The sequence below is a fragment of the Schistocerca nitens genome, chromosome 7, assembly GCF_023898315.1.
Source record: "Schistocerca nitens isolate TAMUIC-IGC-003100 chromosome 7, iqSchNite1.1, whole genome shotgun sequence".
In the NCBI taxonomy this organism is placed as follows: domain Eukaryota; kingdom Metazoa; phylum Arthropoda; class Insecta; order Orthoptera; family Acrididae; genus Schistocerca; species Schistocerca nitens.
In genome coordinates this window covers 203,532,204-203,555,580 of record NC_064620.1, presented here as the reverse complement: position 1 = coordinate 203,555,580, position 23,377 = coordinate 203,532,204, and the positions used below count along the sequence as shown (strand labels likewise).

Below are 23,377 nucleotides of genomic sequence, written 5' to 3'. Positions count from 1 at the left end.
ATTTTCCAGACATCTTCCACAGAAAAATAGCACATTGTAGAGTTGTTCTATCTGTAGCCTTCCATAGTTTTTATGTTATTTCTGTTTTTGTGAAACAACTCTCCTAGGTATTTCATTATACACACACAAAAAAAGTTTTGCATCACTTCAGTTCAGAGAGTTCTGGAACCTGTACAGAAAACTGGAATAGAGATCAACATAGACATCATTTCCGCCCTTTTTATTGCTCATGAAAACCACACATTGCATGTTGTACCACCATACAGCGAGACCTTCAGAGGTGGTGGTCCAGTTTGCTGTACACACCGTACCTCTAATGCCCAGTAGCATGTCCTCTTGCATTGATGCATGCCTGTATTCTTGATGGCATAATATCCCCAAGTTCATCAAGGTACTGTTGGTCCACATTGTCCCACTCCTCAATGGCGATTCGGCATAGATCCTCCACAGTGGTTGGTGGGTCACGTCGTCCATAAACAGCCCTCCTCAATCTATCCCAGGCATGTTTGAAAGGGTCTATATCTGGAGAACATGTTGGTCACTCTAATGGAGCAATGTTGTTATCCTGAAGGAAGTCATTCACAAGATGTGCACGATGGGGGCACGAATTGTCGTCCATGAAGACGAATGCCTCGCCAATATGCTGCCGATATGGTTGCGCTATTGGTTGGAGGATGGCATTCATGTATCGTACAGCTGTTATGGTGCCTTCCATGACCACCAGCGGCATACGTCTGCCTTACGTAATGCTGCCCCAAAACAGTAGGGAACCTCCACCTTGATGCACTCGCTGGACATTATGTCTATAAGGCGTTCAGCCTAACCGGGTTGACTCCAAACACATCTCTGATGATTGTCTGGTTGAAGGCATATGCAACACTTGTAGGTGAAGATAACATGATGCCAATCCTGAACGGTCCATTCGGCATGTTGCTGGGCCGATATTTACCATGCTGCATGGTGTCGCGTTTGCAAAGGTGGACCTCGCTATGGACGTCGGGAGTGAAGTTGCACATCATGCAGCCTATTGTGCACAGTTTGAGTCTTAACACGACGTTCTGTGGCGGCACGAAAAGCATTATTCAACATGGTGGCTTTGCTGTCAGGGTTCCTCTCAACCACAATCCGTACGTAGCGGTCATCCACTGCAGTAGTAGCCCTTGGGCGACCTGAGAGAGGCATGCCATTGACATTTCCTGTCTCTCTGTATCTCCTCCACATCCGAACAACATTGCTTTGGTTCACTCCGAGACACCTGGACATTTCCCTTGTTGAGAGCCCTTCCTATCACAAAGTAACAATGCGGACACAATCGAACCGTGGTATTGACTGTATAGGTATGGTTGAACTACAGACAACATGAGCCGTGTACCTCCTTCCTCGTGGAATGACTGGTACTGATCGGCTGTTGGACCCCCCCTGTCTAATAGGTGTTGCTCATGCATGGTTGTATACATCTTTGGGCGGGTTTAGTGACATCTCTGAACAGTCAAAGGGACTGTGTCTGTGACACAACACCCACAGTCAACGTCTATCTTCAGGAGTTCTGGGAACCGGGGCGATGCAAAACTTTTATTGATGTGTGTGGAATGTGTACTGGGGTATTTCTCACATGTTGACATATACCATTTCGGCTGTGCAGGATTACAAATGATTTGAGCTAGACAGTGTTTGTACTAGCTGGCAGTCAACATCAAGTGTCAGCTCTTCCAACATGAGCTTCATGTTTTGATGAATACTGCATACTTTCACATTATGGGTACTAGCTGTATCAGCTAGAACAGCTTTCTTGGGTCATAACTAGCAGAATTTGGATGTGCTATTTTCAGTCCTGGATGTTCAGTTTTTAATGCTTGGATTTTCCAACACTAGTCGTTTTTGTTTACGAAACCTCAAACTATTTTCTTTGACAAACAAAAATCCTTCCTCCCAGGCTATATGCATATCTTCTTTGCTGTAGAATTCTATGACATAGTTCATAACATGTTCACTTAGGACACACCTAGGTTTCAGATTAAAAGTTGCTACAATACCACACTCTGTAACTAATTGTTTTGCTTTTCGCACTAAATAGTTTGAGGCACCAAATTAATTTTCAGTCCTTCAAATGCTGCAACATTTCAGAAGAAGTGCCAATATTTGGATCTTATCACTGCTTATGGTGCTCTTTCAACTGCATGATGATTTCAGATCCCGCATTTATTTCAGCCTCTGCATTCTATCCCAAACTGGATATGCATTTACTGTATGTTTCCCCCCAATTTCACCTTTTTCACCAGGGAAATCCCAAAGTATGCCAGACTGTAATTTAATTTAACTATAGCAATATTTGAGGCTATAGATGTATCCAATTCATCTGAGGAGTTATACAGGTTTGTAGTTCCCAAGTGTTTTAATGTAGATGGTTCAGCCACTGGTCCTTGTTTCTGTGTAAAATTTTATCAGCAGTTTAAAAGAAGACATCTATTGAGATATTCAAGGTCAAAATTAAGGTGGTTGTTGTGGTCTTCAGTCCTGAGACTGGTTTGATGCAGCTCTCCATGCTACTCTATCCTGTGCAAGCTTCTTCATCTCCCAGTACCTACTGCAACCTACATCCTTCTGAATCTGCTTAGTGTATTTATCTCTTGGTCTCCCTCTACGATTTTTACCCTCCACGCTGCCCTCCAATACTAAATTGGTGATCCCTTGATGCCTCAGAACATGTCCTACCAACCGATCCCTTCTTCTGGTCAAGTTGTGCCACAAACTCCTCTTCTCCCCAATCCTATTCAGTACCTCCTCATTAGTTGTGTGATCTACCCATCTAATCTTCAGCATTCTTCTGTAGCACCACATTTCAAAAGCTTCTATTCTCTTCTTGTCCAAACTATTTACCGTCCATGTTTCACTTCCATACATGGCTACACTCCATACAAATACTTTCAGAAATGACTTCCTGACACTTAAATCTATACTCGATGTTAACAAATTTCTCTTCTTCAGAAACGCTTTCCTTGCCATTGCCAGTCTACATTTTATATCCTCTCTACTTCGACCATCATCAGTTATTTTGCTCCCCAAATAGCAAAACTCCTTTACTACTTTAAGTGTCTCATTTCCTAATCTAATACCCTCAACATCACCCGACTTAATTTGACTACATTCCATTATCCTCGTTTTGCTTTTGTTGATGTTCATCTTATATCCTCCCTTCAAGACACCATCCATTCCGTTCAACTGCTCTTCCAAGTCCTTTGCTGTCTCTGACAGAATTACAATGTCATCGGCGAACCTCAAAGTTTTTATTTCTTCTCCATGGATTTTAATACCTACTCCGAATTTTTCTTTTGTTTCCTTTACTGCTTGCTCAATATACAGATTGAACAACATTGGGGAGAGGCTACAACCCTGTCTCACTCCCTTCCCAACCACTGCTTCCCTTTCATGTCCCTCGACTCTTATAACTGCCATCTGGTTTCTGTACAAATTGTAAATAGCCTTTCGCTCCCTGTATTTTACCCCTGCCACCTTTAGAATTTGAAAGAGAGTATTCCAGTCAACATTGTCAAAAGCTTTCTCTAAGTCTACAAATGCTAGAAACATAGGTTTGCCTTTCCTTAATCTTTCTTCTAAGATAAGTCGTAAGGTCAGTATTGCCTCACGTGTTCCAATATTTCTGCGGAATCCAAACTGATCTTCGCCGAGGTCGGCTTCTATCAGTTTTTCCATTCGTCTGTAAATAATTCGCGTTAGTATTTTGCAGCTGTGGCTTATTAAACTGATTGTTCGGTAATTCTCACAACTGTCAACACCTGCTTCCTTTGGGATTGGAATTATTATATTCTTCTTAAAGTCTGAGGGTACTTCGCCTGTTTCATACATCTTGCTCACCAGATGGTAGAGTTTTGTCAGGACTGGCTCTCCCAAGGCCGTCAGTAGTTCCGATGGAATGTTGTCTACTCCAGGGGCCTTGTTTTGACTCAGGTCTTTCAGTGCTCTGTCAAACTCTTCACGCAGTATCATATCTCCCATTTCATCTTTATCTACATCCTCTTCCATTTCCATAATATTGTCCTCAAGTACATTGCCCTTGTATAGACCCTCTATATACTCCTTCCACCTTTCTGCTTTCCCTTCTTTGCTTAGAAGTGGGTTTCCATCTGAGCTCTTGATGTTCATACAAGTGGTTCTCTTATCTCCAAAGGTCTCTTTAATTTTCCTGTAGGCAGTATCTATCTTACCCCTAGTGAGATAAGCCTCTACATCCTTACATTTGTCCTCTAGCCATCCCTGTTTAGCCATTTTGCACTTCCTGTCGATCTCATTTTTGAGACGTTTGTATTCCTTTTTGCCTGCTTCATTTACTGCATTTTTATATTTTCTCCTTTCATCACTTAAATTCAATATTTCTTCTGTTACCCAAGGATTTCTACTAGCCCTCGTCTTTTTACCTACTTGATCCTCTGCTGCCTTCACTACTTCATCCCTCAAAGCTACCCTTTCTTCTTCTACTGTATTTCTTTCCCCCATTCCTGTCAATTGTTCCCTTATGCTCTCCCTGAAACTCTGTACAACCTCTGGTTCTTTCAGTTTATCCAGGTCCCATCTCCTTAAATTCCCACCTTTTTGCAGTTTCTTCAGTTTCAATCTGCAGTTCATAACCAATAGATTGTGGTCAGAATCCACATCTGCCCCTGGAAATGTCTTACAATTTAAAACCTGGTTCCTAAATCTCTGTCTTACCATTATATAATCTATCTGATACCTTTTAGTATCTCCAGGGTTCTTCCATGTATACAACCTTCTATCATGATTCTTAAACCAAGTGTTAGCTATGATTAAGTTGTGCTCTGTGCAAAATTCTACCAGGCGGCTTCCTCTTTGATTTCTTAGCCCCAATCCATATTCACCTACTATGTTTCCTTCTCTCCCTTTTCCTACTACCGAATTCCAGTCACCCATGACTATTAAATTTTCATCACCCTTCACTATCTGAATAATTTCTTTTATTTCATCATACATTTCTTCAATTTCTTCGTCATCTGCAGAGCTAGTTGGCATATAAACTTGTACTACTGTAGTAGGTGTAGGCTTCGTATCTATCTTGGCCACAATAATGTGTTCACTATGCTGTTTGTAGTAGCTTACCCGCATTCCTATTTTCGTATTCGTTATTAAACCTACTCCTGCATTACCCCTATTTGACTTTGTGTTTATAACCCTGTAGTCACCTGACCAGAAGTCTTGTTCCTCCTGCCACTGAACTTCACTAATTCCCACTATATCTAACTTTAACCTATTCATTTCCCTTTTCCAATTCTCTAACCTACCTGCCCGATTAAGGGATCTGACATTCCACGCTCCGATCCGTAGAACGCCAGTTTCCTTTTTCCTGATAACGACATCCTCTTGAGTAGTCCCCGCCCGGAGATACGAATGGGGGACTATTTTACCTCCAGAATATTTTACCCAAGAGGACGCCATCATCATTTATCCATACAGTAAAGCTGCATGCCCTCGGGAAAAATTACGGCCGTAGTTTCCCCTTGCTTTCAGCCGTTCGCAGTACCAGCACAGCAAGGCCGTTTTGGTTATTGTTACAATGCCATGGTTCATGGGGGGGGGGGGGGAATTAAGGTGAGTGACCTTAAAAATGTACAATGTTTCAGTTAAGTCATGTTGCATATCATTTACCTGCAGCCTTGACCTCCTGTAAGATGTTTACAAAAAAGAGCCCATAGAAATTTTGTATTGACATCCTTAAGTACAATGCTCATCGAAACATGTTGCACAGTCAAACTCTTCTCTGTCACAGAAAGCCAATCTCACATGGGTTGATGTTTGTACAAGGCCAAACATTATTATTGCCATTTAAAAGTTTTGTTTCTTTGTGTGGTGTGTTTATTATAAGATACAGAACATGTTGAGCTAGCAGCAGAAGTGTTTAGCACAGTGTTAAGACAGTTATAATCCTTGCAAACGAACCTCAAAACTGTACGTTTGTGGGGAACACAATGAATGCTTTCAATATGAAACACACAGCTGCCAATACCACAGCCATATGTCATGCACAGTTAATGGGGAATTGATGGTATTGCCCCTTCTGTGCTCAACATTGCCCCTTCTGTGCTCAACAGGTAACTTCTTTGTTTTGCTGGTCCAAGCATAACATGCAGACTTGCTATCCAATTTAAACAATGTTCCACTGTCAAACTCCACAGTAGTCAAAGAGGCATGAATAGAATTTAACTAATACAAGAGTGACAATGCTGTTCAGTTGCTGGTTTTGGAATTTAGAGTCCACCAAATCCTCACACAGCAAGACTGATCAAGTTCCAGGAGGCAGCAGTCACCTTTGAAGATAGAACTAATATGAAATATAGTTACAACAGCCTCTCAACTGACAATTGTATGTTGAAGGTATATTGTGACATTCAACAGTGTCTGGTGCACAGTGCGTTCAGACATACTTGTACTCTGCCCAGCATTATAGTCTGAAGTTAGTTCGGTCACAGTTTGTTGCCTGTCCTATTTCACCAGTCTGCCCAAAATACGATGCTGACACCTGTAATCACAGGTGGCCGCTCAACCCCACGATGTCTGGATGTGGCTTCCCCTTGGTTTCGCTACTTGTTGAAGACACCCAGCACACCACTCCTCGAACACCAGACACGTCATGCAGTTTCCAAAATGCTCGTGATGAACCTCTGGGCAATCACAATCTGCCCTCGGTCAAACTTAGATCGATCCTGCACCTTGCCCATTCTACACACAGACAGCATGCTCAATGATACTATATGCACCGCGCATGTGTCTGACTAGCAGTCATTCCTCAACAGGTGGTGCTGCTATCACCTGGATGGGTTTGTGTCGATAGTAAATCAGTGGTTATAATGTTCTGGCTATCACTGTATATTTCTGTACAATACTTGAACACATTTGATCCTGGATCAAAATGCTCATGACAGGCTGGACACAGCACATTATCGTAGATGAAGGAGTCATCTACAGACACTGTAGAAATGTCTTGTGTGTCCCAGCAGTGTGTAACAGGATCATTGCTCTTCATGTTAATGGCTTTACAAATAGTATTAGTCACAATCTCAGACTTTTTCTGAAATGATGTAGTTTCCTTTAAGGAAAATTTCAGCAGTAAAAATAGCACCAATACCTGGTTAGTTCTCAACAAAGTATCAACCTTGTGCAAACATATAGAGGTTGCACAAAGTAATTGGTCCCTGTCCACAAACAAATTCTCATCCCTAGCACTGAGAATGTCTATTCAGTTGTTCTGATAACGCTGCTGTCTTAGACAACTGTTGCCCAATTTATGTTGGAAGAGGCAAATGAAGAAGCAAAGTCTCGTTAGAATGTGTGCTAGACAGGGTTGCAGTAATTGCTTGCTATTCCAAACTCACAATAAAGAGAATAGAGGAGGAGGGGGAAAACATCATGGCAACTACTTCTCAAGGCTTCACTACTTTGGGAAATACACCAAAGATACGTAAATATGACCATCGCTCAAGGTTTCGGCCTTAGACCTGCTGCAAATGGCCAACTGCTGCCTACAAGGCAGCAAGAGGAACAATCTATGATTGTGGGACACGCGATCAGCATATCGTCAATCCCTTCAGCCATTATTGCCAAAAGATGAATCTTGATGACACCACTGCTTTTATGTCCAAGCAGCTCCTTATTCGGCGCCTTGGGTCTGAATGGACGCCGCTCCATTCCTCCCTACCTCAGAAAAAATCTGAGGAGGTACCAGGAATTAAACACGAATCCTTCCCCACTGAAGGTAGTGAAACTAACCGTTTTGTTATGGAGGCATTTTACAACGAAGAAGGAGAAGAAAATTTTATATGAACGCAATATTGAGCAAAAGGTTGTCAGGGGACGGACACACAATTTCCATGTGACCCAAGTGCTTTATTTTACATTTTCAGTATACAATAAGTGATGTCACTTGTTATACTACTTTTTTTACCCCTTTTTGTCTTAAGAGATTTCCCTCCGACAGTGCATCATCAGACTTCTGTTTCGGTTGATGCTTTCTTTACGCCACTATTAATTTTTTGGTACCCTAGTGAGAAATAATTGATTATGAATATCTACCTTTGTCTAATTATTGTTGTACTGACATCAGTTTTCTGCTGTGTAGGAAGGTTGTTTGTGCCTCTATTTCCTGCGGTCCATTGCTTCCTTTGTAATGTTGCTGTATGTGCTGCGGTCCTGTACATATCCAGGATCTGAAATCTCTTCTTCCCTTCCACATAACTATTTAAGGCTGTTTTTATTAGCTTCTTAGCCTCTTCTTTTTTAATATGCCCAATCCAGTTTCTTTTCCTTCTTTTTATTACATTCAGTAATCCTCTCTGCACTCCCACTCTTCTCAGTATCTCCTCATTTTTCAATCTAGCCATCCAACTTGTTCTTTGTAGCCTCCACCAAAAAAGCCTAGTTCTATCTTTCTTCCTCGCTGTCCACATTTCAGCACCACACAGGATACACCTTATGAAACATTTTATTAAACTTTTCTTCAAATATTTGTCTGCACTGCTGCAAGAAACTCCCCTTTTCTTACAAAAAGGCCTCTCTGCCATTGCTTTTCAGTTTTAATTTCTGTGGTCTTCCTCCAGTCACTTTCTATTCTGCTTACTAGGTATTTAAAGCTTTGCCCATGTTCTAATATTCCTTCATTCTGCATTATCTTCACCATTTTATTTCCTGCTAGGGCCACTACTTTTTTGTTGTTTTGATTTTCAGTCCGTAACTCCTTCCTTTACCTTCAATGGTATCCACTACATCCTGTAATACTTCTTCATCTGTTGATTTAACCCTTTAACTGCTCTGGATGTGTTAACGCGTGCCTTTGTACCTGTCCGTGTGTGCTCTGAATGTGTTTACGTGTGCCACCAGTCCTTCTATCCGGTACTCTGAACATGTCTATGCATACAGCCTTAGTGGCACCTGTGACCTCCTGACATGTTGATACGCACTGCCGCTTCTTCCCCTGTGGCCTCTGGCAGCGTTAACGCGCCCAGTCGTATATTCATGCCGAGCGCCTAGTAGCTGTTCAGCATTCCGCTGGCACAGTTGAAGTCTCGTGAGTGTTTGATGCTGTATTCTTGTGCTGCAGTTTTCGTCTGTGCTTTTACTGACTGTTGATGCTGTTAACGTTATGAGAAGAAAATGGCATGCAGTCATGGTTGTACAGATGAAGAAATCATCGAAATTCTCACTAGAAGCAACAGTGAGAATGAAGTTTTTGACAGCGATGATAGTGATTATTCTTCGACTAAATCCTGAATTAAAGTCCTGTGCCGAGTACTTCAGCTGGAACAATGCATCTGTCAACAAGGGAGGGATATCATTCAGAATCTGTTGGGCCTGAGAGTGATAATGAAGAGCCAGTGGAAAGGGCTTGCTTTAGTGACACGTTTTACTGGAAGAAAAGTGATTTTTGTCCATTTATGCATGCGTTTGATGCTTCACCTTCTGGACACAAGTGTTGTTTAGGGCCAGATTCGAGTGTTTTGTTATATTTCCTGACATTTTTAACAGAAGAACTGATGAAATTTGTAACAGATGAAACCAACAGATTTTTTATACATACGAAAGAAAATACGCCAGAATCAGAGCATCCTCGTTTGTCCAAACGGAAAGAAACAGGTTTTGAGGAACTGCATTCCTTTGTCGCTGTTTGTATGCTAATAGCTCATGTGAAAAAGCTGAAAATCAGTGACTATTGGTCTACAGACATACTCTTGAACACTCCTGTTTTCGGCGAAATTGTGTCCAGGGACCGTTTTCTGTTAATTTTAAGAATGCTTCACTTCAGTGATAACTCTGTCAGCAATGAAGTAGACAGGTTATTTAAAATTAGGTATATTGTTGATAACATTTGCACAACATTTTGCAGCACATTTCATCCGTACCAAAAGCTCTGCAACCCTCCAAAAGAAGTAGGTTTGGAATAAAAACATTTGTGCTATGCAACTGCCAGACGGGTTATATCCCGGATTTCATTGTTTACACGGGCACAAATACTGAACTTGACTTCCACAATCTGGGGAAAAGTGGTGACATAGTAACAACATTGATGAAACCATTTTTAGGAAGGGGACATATGCTCTATGTCGATAATTGGTATTCAAACCAAGACCTGTTCCTCTGGCTTCATAACCATGTAAGAAACACATCTGGTACTGTTTGCAAAAACAGATGCAACATGCCAAAATTACAGAACTAAAACAAGGAGAAATACAGTTTATGTCCACTAACACAATCCTTGCGATGAAATGGTGTGACAAAAGACACGTGTGAATGCTGACCACCTGTAATACTGCAGAAATTGTTGAAATGGAAAAGACAAACAGAAAGACAGGTGAAAGATTAAGGAAACCACAATGTGTTGCAGACTACAACAAGAGTACTGTTGACTGCTGTGACATGCTGCTGAGTTCAGTGCAATCAGTACGAAAGGCTGTCCAATGGTACAAGAAGTTCTTTTTCCATGTAGTGGATCTGTGCATTTTAAATGCACATGCTCTCCACAGAGTAGTAACCGGACGAAAAATGCAACTAGTGGAATTTCATTTGCATCTTGTAAGAGAGCTTGTTGAAGCTTTTGCAAAAGAATGGAGGAAAGCTGGCAGAGGAAGATGCTCTGGAATGAGACTCCTCTAAGATTTACTGAGAGGCATTTTCCAAAGGCCACCGAGATGGAAAACTCGAAGAAATGTACGCAAATGCGTTGGTGTGCAGTATGCTTGAAGCAGAAAGTGCGCTGAGGAACGAGATACGATTGTAGAGCATTCTACATCCCACTGAGTGTAGTGCCATGTTTTGAGGCCTATCACACTAAACAAAATTATTAACTACCTATAATCACTCAGAAGAGAAAAGACATTGATAATTTTCTAAAAGTAAATGAGAACAAAAAGGAAATAAAAAATATGAAAAATACAAAAATTGCATACAAAATAAAAACAAAAAATTAGTTTTTAACATCACCAGTGCCTACAAAGCCCGGATCAAAAAGGAGGATGGAAAATATATTCAGAAGGTGTAAAAGATACTCCAACACTTAGGATTTCTGACTTTGAAGCCATTTTACAGAAGTGTTACTGCACTCTCAACAGCACAAACTGCATTTCTCAGATGCCATTAAATCTATTACATACGTTAAGCATAAAATTAAAACAAGCGTAGTACTACATTGCTGATTTAAACAATCATCACATTTGTTTGCATTGCCATCTTCTGCAGCAGATCTAACAATTAATTATTGTTAGCTTTGCCATCTTAATCTTACTGCAATTAATGAAGAAGAATTTCACACTAGACACGTTTCATTTTTATTTACAAAGCATCTTCTGTGGTCATTGGTGTTCCTGCTTCAAGTTTACATCCTTTGCACACCAATACTTTTCCTCTCTTCATTAGCGGAGGTTGACATCTAAAGACAACGTCTTTGTATACATATAGCTGGCAGCTTTTTTTGAAGTTTTCAGCTTTTTCTTCTGCTGCATTGGCACTAGCTCACTTCACTTATGGAAACGGCAAAAAAGTCTGCCAGCTATATGTGTACAAAGACATTGTCTTAAGCTGTCAACCTCCGCTAATGAAGACAGGAAAGGAACTGGTGTGCAAAGCATGTAAACATGAAACAGGAAAACCAGTGAATACAGAAGATTCTTTGTAAATAATAGCAAAACGTGTCTGATGTGAAATTCATTTTCATTAATTGCAGTAAGCTTAAGATGGCAAAGCTAACAATAGTTAATTCTACATATTATTTATTACAGTGATTCTTAGCAACATCCACAGTTTCAATACACATCATGTGTGTCCAGTAATTCATCTGCAGATTCAAAGCCACGGAAAAAGTATCGAGATACAATGTATGTCAGTGATCACACTTCGAAGGCGAGACAGCCGCGAATGCCCTGGCTCAAGAAATATTCAGCACCTCAGGGCATGATCGGCCAAGCGGTGCGCTCAGCTGCAGGCAACGGTCTGTGGGGAAAGGCATTAGCACAGGTAACAGGTTTAGGATGCGCGCTCGACCCAGCTAGATGTATGCATGGCTGCAGCAGCCAAAGGGTTAAGGGCAATGTTACCTGAAACACCGTATTATACTTCCTCGAATTTCTACTCCATGGTCATTTAGAGGGCAGTGGTCAATCACACTTTCTAAGAACAGACTGAAATATTCTTTGGTGGGAGGAGTGGAATGGGGTGCGATCATCATTTGAGGCCAATTGAGGATTAAAAAGTATGGGGCCCAAGGTCGAATACTGACAAAAGTTGGGAGTGTGGTGTGGTGGTCCCTTGCCCTTCCATAATAAATCCAAATCCGAAGAAACACACAATGACTGACACTGAATGGTTAATTGGACCTATTTGCAGAGTTACTTTATACACTTAAAAATGCCATTATCTGAAGAGAGAATAATTGTCATTCTGAGCAGGAACTACAAATACTCTTCAGCCCTCTTAATATTGATCCCAAAGAGATGAAGCAGTTAAATGAGGTGCACAAAGCAGCTTGCTTGGAAGTACACAAGCAGACATTCTTGAAATGGAAGTCTTTTGTAGGCTAGTTAGCAAGATTTATAAAACACTACCTCCCACTGCTTACAAAGTCCACCATTAAGGGGGAAAGGTGGTATGAATACATAATATATACAGGGTGTACATAAAGTCCAGGAACAATTTTAATTATTCACTGCACAAGAACTAAACAATTTACAGATGTCATTCATTTTGCATTTTGAAGAGAAGCTCTGAAAGTCGTTTCTACAAACATTCGATATGTGAACCATGAGTGACCCACCAGATGTCAATATGGTAATCAAATTCTTACCATACCCATCCCAGCATGGCTTGTAGACTGTGGCAGTTGCTTCCCATATTCTCTCCCAGAGCTCTGCTACATCATGTGGTAGAGGCAGTACATATACCAGATCTTTAATGTGTTCCGGAAAAAAGTAACACAGAGTGAGATCTGGTGTTTTTGTTGAACTCCAACACACGGAAAGCTCGCTCCGTACCTGAACTCATCATGTTTGTGACTAATGCTGACTATCGGCAAATTACCAAACTATGCTGTGGCAGTATATACATTTGGGGGGGGGGGGATCTTTCAAGGTTTCTCTTCAAAATGACATATGTATATATGTATGATATCTGATAACTGAAAGTGTTCCCAGACTTTATGTACACCCTGTATCAAGGGCAAACCCAGGATCCGAACTGGGGGGAGGGGGCAGGTCATACTAGTCTCAGGAAACAAGGACTCGAGACAACATACAGCACTTCTCACTAAATAAAACAGTAAACCAGTGAAAAACTGCTTTTGATAAACATTTTAAATACAAGAATGCACTTGTACAATCTGAGAAAACATGCAGCATTTCTTATTAAATAAAACAGCAAACTAGTGAAAAACTGCGAATATCTTCGGGGGGAGGGGGGGGGGAGATGCCCCCCCCCCTGCCCCTCGCTGGGTACGCCCACGCCCTGTATTATGGCAGTAAACTAGTGACCATATTGCCAAAATTATAGATTGTTACTGGAAAACACCACAACAAACCAGCACTGAAGTTAGCAGCTGCTATAAATAATATGACAAAAATTAGCAACAACAAAGCAAATGAATAACAACAACCTGTTTATAACAACAATGGAAAGAATCAACTCCCATACAACAGATCAATGTGTGGAGCACAGAAACTCTTCACACTAGCTTTTGGGCAATAGCTCGTTTTCTAGCACAGGTACACACATTTACAAACACAGACATTCACAACACAGACACCGGAACAGACACTACCGTGGTCATGGAAGACGAGTCTTGCTTTTGGGTGTCTGTGTTGTTGTGTGTATTTTATGTAAGTAAATGAATAAGGTAATGCATTTAAAACATTCAAAAACATTCATACTTACAGTTCTGTCACTATGCATTAATTCCATGATAACATCAGCAACATCAGAGAGCATGTAGGAATGCAAGTAGAAGACACAAGCATGGATTAAATTACTAATGAGAGTCTGTCCATGTTCACGGATGATACCTTCAACAAGACTTTTTCGTATTTTGAAATCTGCTTCCTCCTGTAAACCAAACAATAAGTGTTCTTACATCACAGCATTTACAAAAACAAAGCAAATTGCATGGAATAAAGATGTCACTAAGATTAGCAAATGTCAATGGACATTATGGTTGGCCTTGATATATAAAAAAAAACGAGAGAGACAAAGATGGGTGGGGATGGGGGCTGTAATTGTATACTTGATGGCTAACATTCAATAAAGATTGAAATTTCTCATAATTAGAGACAGAACAGAGTGATCTGCATATATTATCGATGAGCTTTAATACTCAAGATCTCATTCAGTACCATTTATTCTTGATGACCGGTTTCAAATTGAAGACTCTCATTCTCTAAGCTTCTAAAAACTTGTTATATGTCCTATTTCATTATGACTGCATCACAAATGCCATGTTGACATCATAGTGGATAATATGTAGCACATTCCACACAAGTTTGTTGAAAACAGAAACAGGTTTCGCACAAATAAAAACAATACAGCTAAAAAGCATTCTGTGTACAGAGTTCAACACGGTTCTTCAAAAATTTTGGATTCACGATGTATTTCACTCGTCATGTAAATGTAAACATGTGCACAAATATGCACTGTTCTATTTGTGAGAACCTCTTTTCATTTTTGAGAAACCTGTGTGGAATGTGCTACATATTATACACTATCATGGCAACATGGCCTGCGTGACACAGCCTTTTTGGAACAGGACATCATTCAACTCGAACAGGTATCAGACTTGATGTGGTAATAAAGGAGAATATTTCCGTTATAAATAACTTGATATGAAAACAGTTGGCAACTGTAGATCTCATTCACCCTTTAAACTTCAATAAATATTTCACTGTCTCTTACCTCTCGAGCTCTTCCTGAGTGTATCAGATCATAAAAAAACTTCATTACTGATGCATTGGCGTCTCTATGATCTAAAGTGCATGCAAGTAATGCACATTGTAAAATAGAAGTCAAAGCTGCACTTTGCAGAAATGCCACTGGTGCTCTCTGTAAGAACCTGTAATGTAAAATGTGGAACAAACTGTTACTGGAAAAGTTGTACATGTCAAAAAGTATTAAGGCACTCCATATTCACAGAAATTATATTTTTCAACTAATAGCCCCGTGTGTCAGTTTAATAATGATTCAGCACTACACTGGCATATATACATATTTTTCACAGCCAAAGTGATCTTTCATAAGAGCAATTCAAATACATGATAATATGGAAGAGCTTAAAACAAATGGGCTTCTTAGCCTGCCTGTAGCAGGGAGGCCTATGGTTTAACATGGGCATCTCACCATTTTTTTTTTACATTAACCAGCATTGTCAGAGGTGAAAACTGACAGAGGAAAGTCCTAGGATTGACGGGGAATTGAACCAAAGGCATTTAGATCCATAGACTGCACATTACAACTGAGACACATCAGTAATACGCTTCAGCCAGTCAATAAAGACCAGTAGGAAACTTCTCTGCATCAGTATTTAACCCTTTGACTGCTGGAGGCACACCATCTGCATAACATGCTGAGGCCCGTGGCATAATCCAGCTACCTTTGCTAAGTGCCTGTTCCTTGAGCCGCCGCTGAGGTCAGAGCATCTCGCCCTGCCCCACTCGCCCTGTGCTGAATGTTTCTGGAGTGACTATGACTACAGACGAAGCACCAAATGCTCTCACTACATAGTTTCTCTGAAAATGAACTACTGCAGAATCAAACCAAATCCTTCAAACTACTTTCTATCACCAAGTAGTTTGTTTTGTTTACACGATTTTTGTAGCTTATGCTGAAAGTGATGTGATTTGTTAGATTTACTTGAATTGTTTACTGTTCTTTCTTGCATACCTGTTTATAACATGTGCATTTCTCTATGGGTTCCTCACTGTACTACCTCAAAAACGAATAAATTAAGTCACAGATTACTGTATGTTGTTTTTGTTGTTCAAAATGTCGTATTACATTGTTTATAGGAGAAAGCAACATACGGATCATCTTTCATACTGCACTATAACATCGAAATTTACTGTGAGCAATGGTAAGAACAATTTTGCTTCACTCTGTTAAATTTGTTTTGTGACGTGTTTGGAAATTTCACATGGCCTATTATTTGTTTCTGAGAATTAACAAACTGAGTGCTTAGTCATCCGCAGTCAGATCCTTTACCTGTAATAGGTACACTGTGAAAGTATTCTATCCAGGCACAGATGCAGCCATCCTTTGCAGATGGTAGTCAGTGCTGTTACAATTTGTAATCACCGAAGTGATTGATTGTCTGCCACAGATCTTTTTTCTTGTTGCACGTAAGTACTCAACAGATTTTCCAACATTTGAAAGCTGTGAAGTCTCTGTCTTGTTGTTAGCACATTAAATTCACTTTTAGAGAAGATTCAAAGTTGTGAACTGTAAATTTAGGAGTTCCTTTTACACTTCATGAATATATTTTCCATTCGGGTTTGGACTGGCACTGGTGAACTTAAACATATATTTTTATTTTGTTTTTTACTTTTTTATAATTTTGTTTTTGTTTTCAAAGTTTCTTTCTGATAGCGTTCTTGTATTTGTTCTGTGCTGTGATTAGTAATTCATTTTTAGTGTGGTAATTTTCAAAACAGGATATGCCACACAATGGTATCTTGCAAATTTTACATTCGTACCTGCTTTCTCGACACACTTTCTGTTCCACTTGTTATAATGTTTAGAAAATGTCCTTGATGTTTGGAAAATGCACTCCCACAAACCTTAGAGGATTTTCATCAGGACACCTTCCCCTGGCAGCTTTTCTGTGCTCTGATGCATATGTTTCCATAAGTTCCCTTACTAGCGACAGATGAAACTCCGCTACCAGCATTTTACGACATGTTAGTGACCTGTGTAGGATATGAGCATTTAAAACACACAGATCGAGAACATGAGAAAAGAATAACTTACACAACATCATTGTTTTCTGTATACATTCAGCAGAGCTAAGCACTATATCAGAAGGGTCAATCACTCCCAAATTCAAGTTATAATCTACACTGCTTTGTGGTTTCTTAATTTTCTCTCCAGTATTTCTGTTAGTCTTTCCTGTGCCATTGATTTCTGTGGTGTTACCTGTGGTGAACATCCACAATTCCATTTTGAAACAACACTTTATGGCAAGCATTGTATTAGTACACATGAATTGAATATCTCCTTTTTTCAGATTGTTCTGAAGTTTTGGCATGTGGTGTCTGTTCGTATGGACAATACGACATGCGTTGGCCCCGTGACAGTGAAGCCAGGAAAATAAGTCTGGGCTTGAGTAGCAATTTTTGATGTAGAAGGTAAGTCCAAGTTCTAAATAGGGCTTCAGAAGTGTAGCCACTACATTATCACATTTCCCCAAACTGTGTAACTCAGTCTCTGTTGATGTTCCTGTATAAACAATGAAATCTAGGACATAGCCAGTCTTACAATCACATAACACAAATGTTTTTATTCCAAATCTACTCAGTTTCAACAGAATGAATTGTCTGAAAGATAAGCGTCCTTTGAGTAATAACAAAATTTCATTATTGCCTAGTTTCTGTTGTGGATTAAATGCATAACAGAAAGCGGTACGAATTTTATCAACAATGTTCCTAATTTTGAATAATCTGTTTTCTCCAGTATTGGCAGAGTTGTTGCTGAAATGTAACATTCTCATAAGTAACAAAATGAGGTCTCTTGACATATGCTCACTAAAAATTGGAGTATTGAGAAGAACATCTCTGGTCCAGTATTCACCAATTTTCAGTTTTTTCTTGCGAGGCGTCAGAAGACAAACAGCTATGAAACAACACATTTCTTCACATTCAATATGTTTCCACTTTGATATTCGACAATGAACTGATTCTGGAGTATTCTCCTTGGTGAATAAATAAAACCGAATCGTTTCATCAGCTATATATTTCATATTTCAACAGTTCTTCCGTAAAGAATAACATGAAAAGTGACAGAATACTTGGCCCATTCCCTATTTGACACACACATCCCAATAGCATATTATCAAATGAGAGATTAACTGGCTGATAATCATTTTCTTTCCAGTCAAATTTATCACTAATGCGTGATTTCTTCATAGGTGTTTCCCTATCACTTTCCGATTCTTCAGATTCATAACAACTAACATCTCTTGCTGAAATGTGAGAATTAACTGACACACCTGCTGACATGGACAGTTTATGACTAAATCTTTCGCATCTATGGAAGAGCTATCACTTTTATCAAAATCAAGTAGTTCATTATCACTGTTGTTCCTAGTGATAATCTCCACGATTTCCTCAATGCACCCACAGCGTCTTGGCATTTTCTTTGTAAAATACAGGATGCGAAGAACACTGATGTAAATTCCAATGAACAGCGAACTGCAGTGTGAAATCTAGGCTCACAACAGACAAAGAATCTGATGACAAGCTGGCGGCCAGAACTGCGAAAGGCTACTGAGACATGGGGCAGAAAGTCTGTTGTGTAACGTATCTCGTCATCAGCACTCAGGCAGCAGTTCGTCTATACGCATCTGCGCTAAGGGGCCGCCAAATGGGTGTGAGTTAGCTCATCAACTGCACTAAGGGGAAAACTGGCGGCTGTGACTGAACTCAACATTAGCACCCAGGACACAGCAGGCAGCACGACGTGTAAACTTGTTAACAGAAGTCAAAGAGTTAAGCATTACTGCAAGTGTTACCTTGTCAATACTGTGTAGACACAGTTAAGCAATACCAAAATGTTTGAAGTTAAATTATTCAGAATATCTTGAACAAGTGATACTCTGTAGCTTATAAGTAATGGAGATGTGGCATGTATTTTAGCTAAAAAATACCCACTCCACTTGGTCATTATTTTCATTTTTTCCTCCGAGATAACTATAAAAAAATAAACATTAATAAAATCATTAAAATTCTAGCATTTCACAATTAAAAATTCTTTTATATCCATTTAAGTAATCAACAATACAAGTTACCACTTTATTTTATCTATTTTGGTTAGAGAACACCACAGCTGTTTTTGTAAATTGCACTGTAGGAAATACTACAACCAGCCACAAATTTTTTCGAATAATTTTATTGCACCATGACTAGTTTCAAGCCTGAGCGCATCATCAGATGTTAACATTGACTTCTTTGCAAGTTTTACATTTTTGTCCTAAAACATAATAAAGTTTTTGATTACATAGTTTTACATTATATATATAATTTTTGGCCCAACACAGAAACACAGAGATAAGGATCGAAGAAAACTTAAAGGTATTACATTTTGCTACAAACGGAGTACAGATGACTTTATTTGAAGAATTAGAAATATACAACTTCAATAAACCTGACAGCAATGATAAACTAGAATTGAAAAACCAAATGTACCACCAAAATTTCATACAACTACAACTCCTGTAATTTAAAATGTCAGAAATAATAATTAACTGACAAAAAGAAAAATCTTGATTGCCCATTAGCATCATCTTTAAAACCTAAATAATTAAATGTCTAACTGTATAAAATTATCAGTACTATGTAGCAGTAGCTTTGAAGTAATCAACAAGTGTGCCATATCTGTACACATATCACTTTCTTTGTCAGACCAAATCAGCAGCTGATGTGAACAAATATGTCTACCATCTTGTTTATTTCAGTTCATTGATCAGGATGGATTGTAAAAGAAAATCATACCTGTGTCTTATAATATGTGAAGCAGGGCTTTACATCAAGTAAATACAATGTATAGAGCATATATGAGTGTAAAAAATATGTAATCACAAAAACTTCATTATATTTTAAGATGCAAATGTAAAACTTGCAAAGAAACTAATGTTACCATCCAGTGATGAGCTCAGGCCAGAAACACATAATATACAATAAAGTCATTGAAAATGTGGCTGGTTGCAGTATTTCCTACAATGTAAAATACTAGTTACATAACAAAATAATTCTAGCAGAGGAGTTTCTAATGCTGCTAATCAATTTTTGTCCCTCTTGCAACACTTTCCTGGCTTTTCTCTACTGCATTTCTTTGCACCACCCAAATGACATACATGATCCATTTTTGTAGTATCAATGTGTTTGCATTTGTTGCACCCTTTAGCGAGATCATCTGCCAAACTGTAATATCTACTTTTTCTGCTTTGCACTTCTTGTACACTTATTATTTCGTTCATATTCTTACGATCAATGTCTTTCAGGAACTTCAGTCATTGTTAATACTAATTAGTTAATTTTGTCTTCTTCTTTCTTGAGCAGTTTCTTGCTTGCTGACTGTCTCATTTAGCCCTTTTCTCTAATTTAATGTCATCCTTCACTTGTTAAGTTTTCTTTCAACATATTCACTCTCTTCTATTATCAAGATGAATGGACTTCCCTCTTCTCCTCTGTTTCTTTTCCTTGCTGTTCTTTCTGTTTGCTTCTTTTAAATTCACAACTGGCAAGTTCTCCACCTTTTTTATGTTTATGTTTTGGCATACCGTTAAACTTTAATATTTCTTAACCCATTAAAATTCCACTTAAAACACTGTTCAATACTTTAAAGAATTCACTTTAAATTTATTTCACTTGCTATAGCTTTCACTTTTCCTTGATCTGCTCTACTCGACTTCCAAAAGTAGACTGACCTACAGAATTACACCATTCTGAGCTGGAATATATCCCCACCACAACAGGATAATGAAACATTTGTGAACATTTGCAAACATTCTGGAAGACTCTTTGACACCCACATCTTCAAACCCAACCTCTGCAGCTCCAAACCTGAATCTTCAAAACGTCCTTCATGAATGGGGAATGGAAGGGTACCAAACCCAATGACACCCATGGGGGTAATGTGGCAGTTTGGAGAGTTACAGCAGTACACACCATTCCTGGCTTCAACTATAACTTTGGGCAAGTACCTATGATCAGCAGCAACAGCGTTACAGAAGACAACATCTCTTTCACACTACATTTATCTCTAATGCGTAGTGCTTTGTATTACTTAATGTGAGTACAACTTTTTCATACAATTTAACTTGCCTTATTTCCTGTTTTCTTAGCACATCCCAAAGATGTTTGCCAGTAACATATATGTATGATAGTTTTAATCAGCATATTAATTGTGGATATTATGTTTTTGTCACTGGCAATGTGCTTAATATCCAAAGATGTCGATTCAGTTGTTTATGTAACAGATTATGAACAGCTGTTCACAGGTTTCTTTTAGTTGATGTGTGTACTCTACATTTTCCAATGTATCAGTAACATAAATGACATGCTGTGTTAACAGTTATTAGATATATACTGACATTCTTCTGCCATTTAAGCAGGACTATTAGCTTTTGTTGTGTTTACAAGGGAACAGAGGTTTATGTAAGAGTAATATCCACATATTATTTGTGTTTAGTCTTACTTTTTCTTCCGTTCTGTTACAAGTTGTTGACATCCTTTAAAGCTTCCATAGATCCTTTAAATAACAAGTGTGCTAATAATCAACATGTAAATAAATTATATGGATAATGGATAATAGAAATAAGGTAAGAAAAGTTTTGGCAGAATGAAAATAATTTAGAGGTAAAGGATACCATTCACTTAACAGTAGAAGCCCTGAGTTGTCGACAGGCACACAAAATTAAAGCTTTGGTAGCTTTCACACAAATCCTTTAGTGACCTACAGTTCATGGCCAAAAAATGCACGCATGTGAACCCAAACATATGTGCGCACATGCAGTTGCACTGTTCTAGCTGTGACTAGAGTGTGGGAGGTACACTTGGGGGAGGGGTTATGTTGGGAGGAGTGGGGGGTGGGGGTGGGGGGGTAGAGCAGTAGATGGAGAAAGACAGGGAGAGTGGGAAAAGGGGTAGTCAACAACTCAGAAGAAGGCAGGAGATGAGTGGGATAGAGATGTGGGAGAGACAGACAGTAGAAGGTGACAGTACAAACGAGAGAGAAACTGTCGGGTAGAGTGTGTGGGTGCAGTGGGTTAGTCACAAATGAAGCCAGGAGATTACAGAAAGAAAGATGTGTTGCAAGGATAACTCTCATCTGCATAGCTCATAAAAGCTGGTGCTGGGGAAGGTCCAGATGGCACTAGTTATGAAGCAGCCACTGAACTCAAGTGTGTGTGCTCAGCAGTGTGGAACTTGCAAATGTTGTGCTCAACAGCATGTTCCGTCTCTGGGAGATCAACTCCGCTCTTGACCACAGTTTGCCAGTGCCCATTCATTCTGGTGGACAGCTGGTTGCTGATCACGCCAACATAAAATGCTGTTTAGAAATTTCAACAGAGCTGGTATACGACATGCCTGCTTTCACAGGTAGCCCTGCCTCCGATGTGCCAAGACAAGCCTGAGAGTGGACTGTAGTAGGAAATTCAGGGTAGGTGAATTGGGCAGGTCTTGCACAGGGATATGATTTTTATGGCAAGGAATGAATCAGGATGTTCCGTAGGGCAAGTGGGTGGCAAAATACTACTTTAGGAGGTTTAGAATGCCCCTCATTTTCAGCCACGACTGTAGACAGTAGGAGTCCTTATGAAGGGCACAGTTGAGATGCTACAGTCCTTTACCAGGGCTTCTACTATCTAATCATCAAGCCCAGAAATGAAACATCCTAGCCCCAATCCTCCCTACCCCTCATTAAGTGATATTCTGCCACACACCCAACCTACACATGCATACAGTATATGTATTATTCTTAGTTCATCGAAGGATTCGTCCAAAAGCTAGCAAAGCTTTCATTCTATTTTATGTGCCCGTTGACAACTCAACACATCTGCTATATAGTGAGTGGTCTCCTTTACTTGTCAATTATTGGTACGGATAATATATAGGGTGTTTCAGAAGTGACAGTCAATATTCAGGGACATGGTAGGAATGATCATTTGAAACAAAAAAGTCACGTAAACATGGGCTCTAAAATGCATACCTTAAGAGCTATGACCAATTCCTGATCTTCGATACTATGAAACAAATCTCTTCTACTGCTAGCTCTTTGCTTTCCATATTTTGGGAAGTGGTAGTATGGCCCAAAACAAGAAAAAAAGTTCAGTAAAAATTTACTCTAAAATGGACACCTTATGAGCTATGAGCACTCGTTCATCTTCACTACTTTGGAACACATATTTACTGGATTTTTTCCCCTTGTTTTGGTCCATACTACTACTTCCCAATATATGGAAAGCGAAGATCCTGCACTAGAAGAGATTCGTTTCACATATCGAAGATCAAGAATTGCTCATAGTTCTTAACGTACGTGTTTTAGAGCCCACATTTACTTCATGTTTTGTTTCAAATGATCATCCTGTCATACCCCTGAATATTGACTATCACTT

General features: G+C 39.4%; 1 protein-coding gene across 1 annotated transcript in view; it reads right to left on the bottom strand.

Moving 5' to 3' along the window:
- The window catches only part of LOC126194632 (transportin-3), a 202,484-nt gene that overhangs the window by 5,126 nt on the left and 173,981 nt on the right, over positions 1 to 23,377 (bottom strand). Inside the window, exons 15-16 of the mRNA XM_049932800.1 lie at positions 14,947 to 15,103; positions 13,936 to 14,103 (exon numbers count right to left, since the gene is read on the bottom strand). Coding sequence (XP_049788757.1) covers positions 13,936 to 14,103; positions 14,947 to 15,103 — 325 coding nt within the window. The remainder of the gene's footprint in view (positions 1 to 13,935; positions 14,104 to 14,946; positions 15,104 to 23,377) is intronic.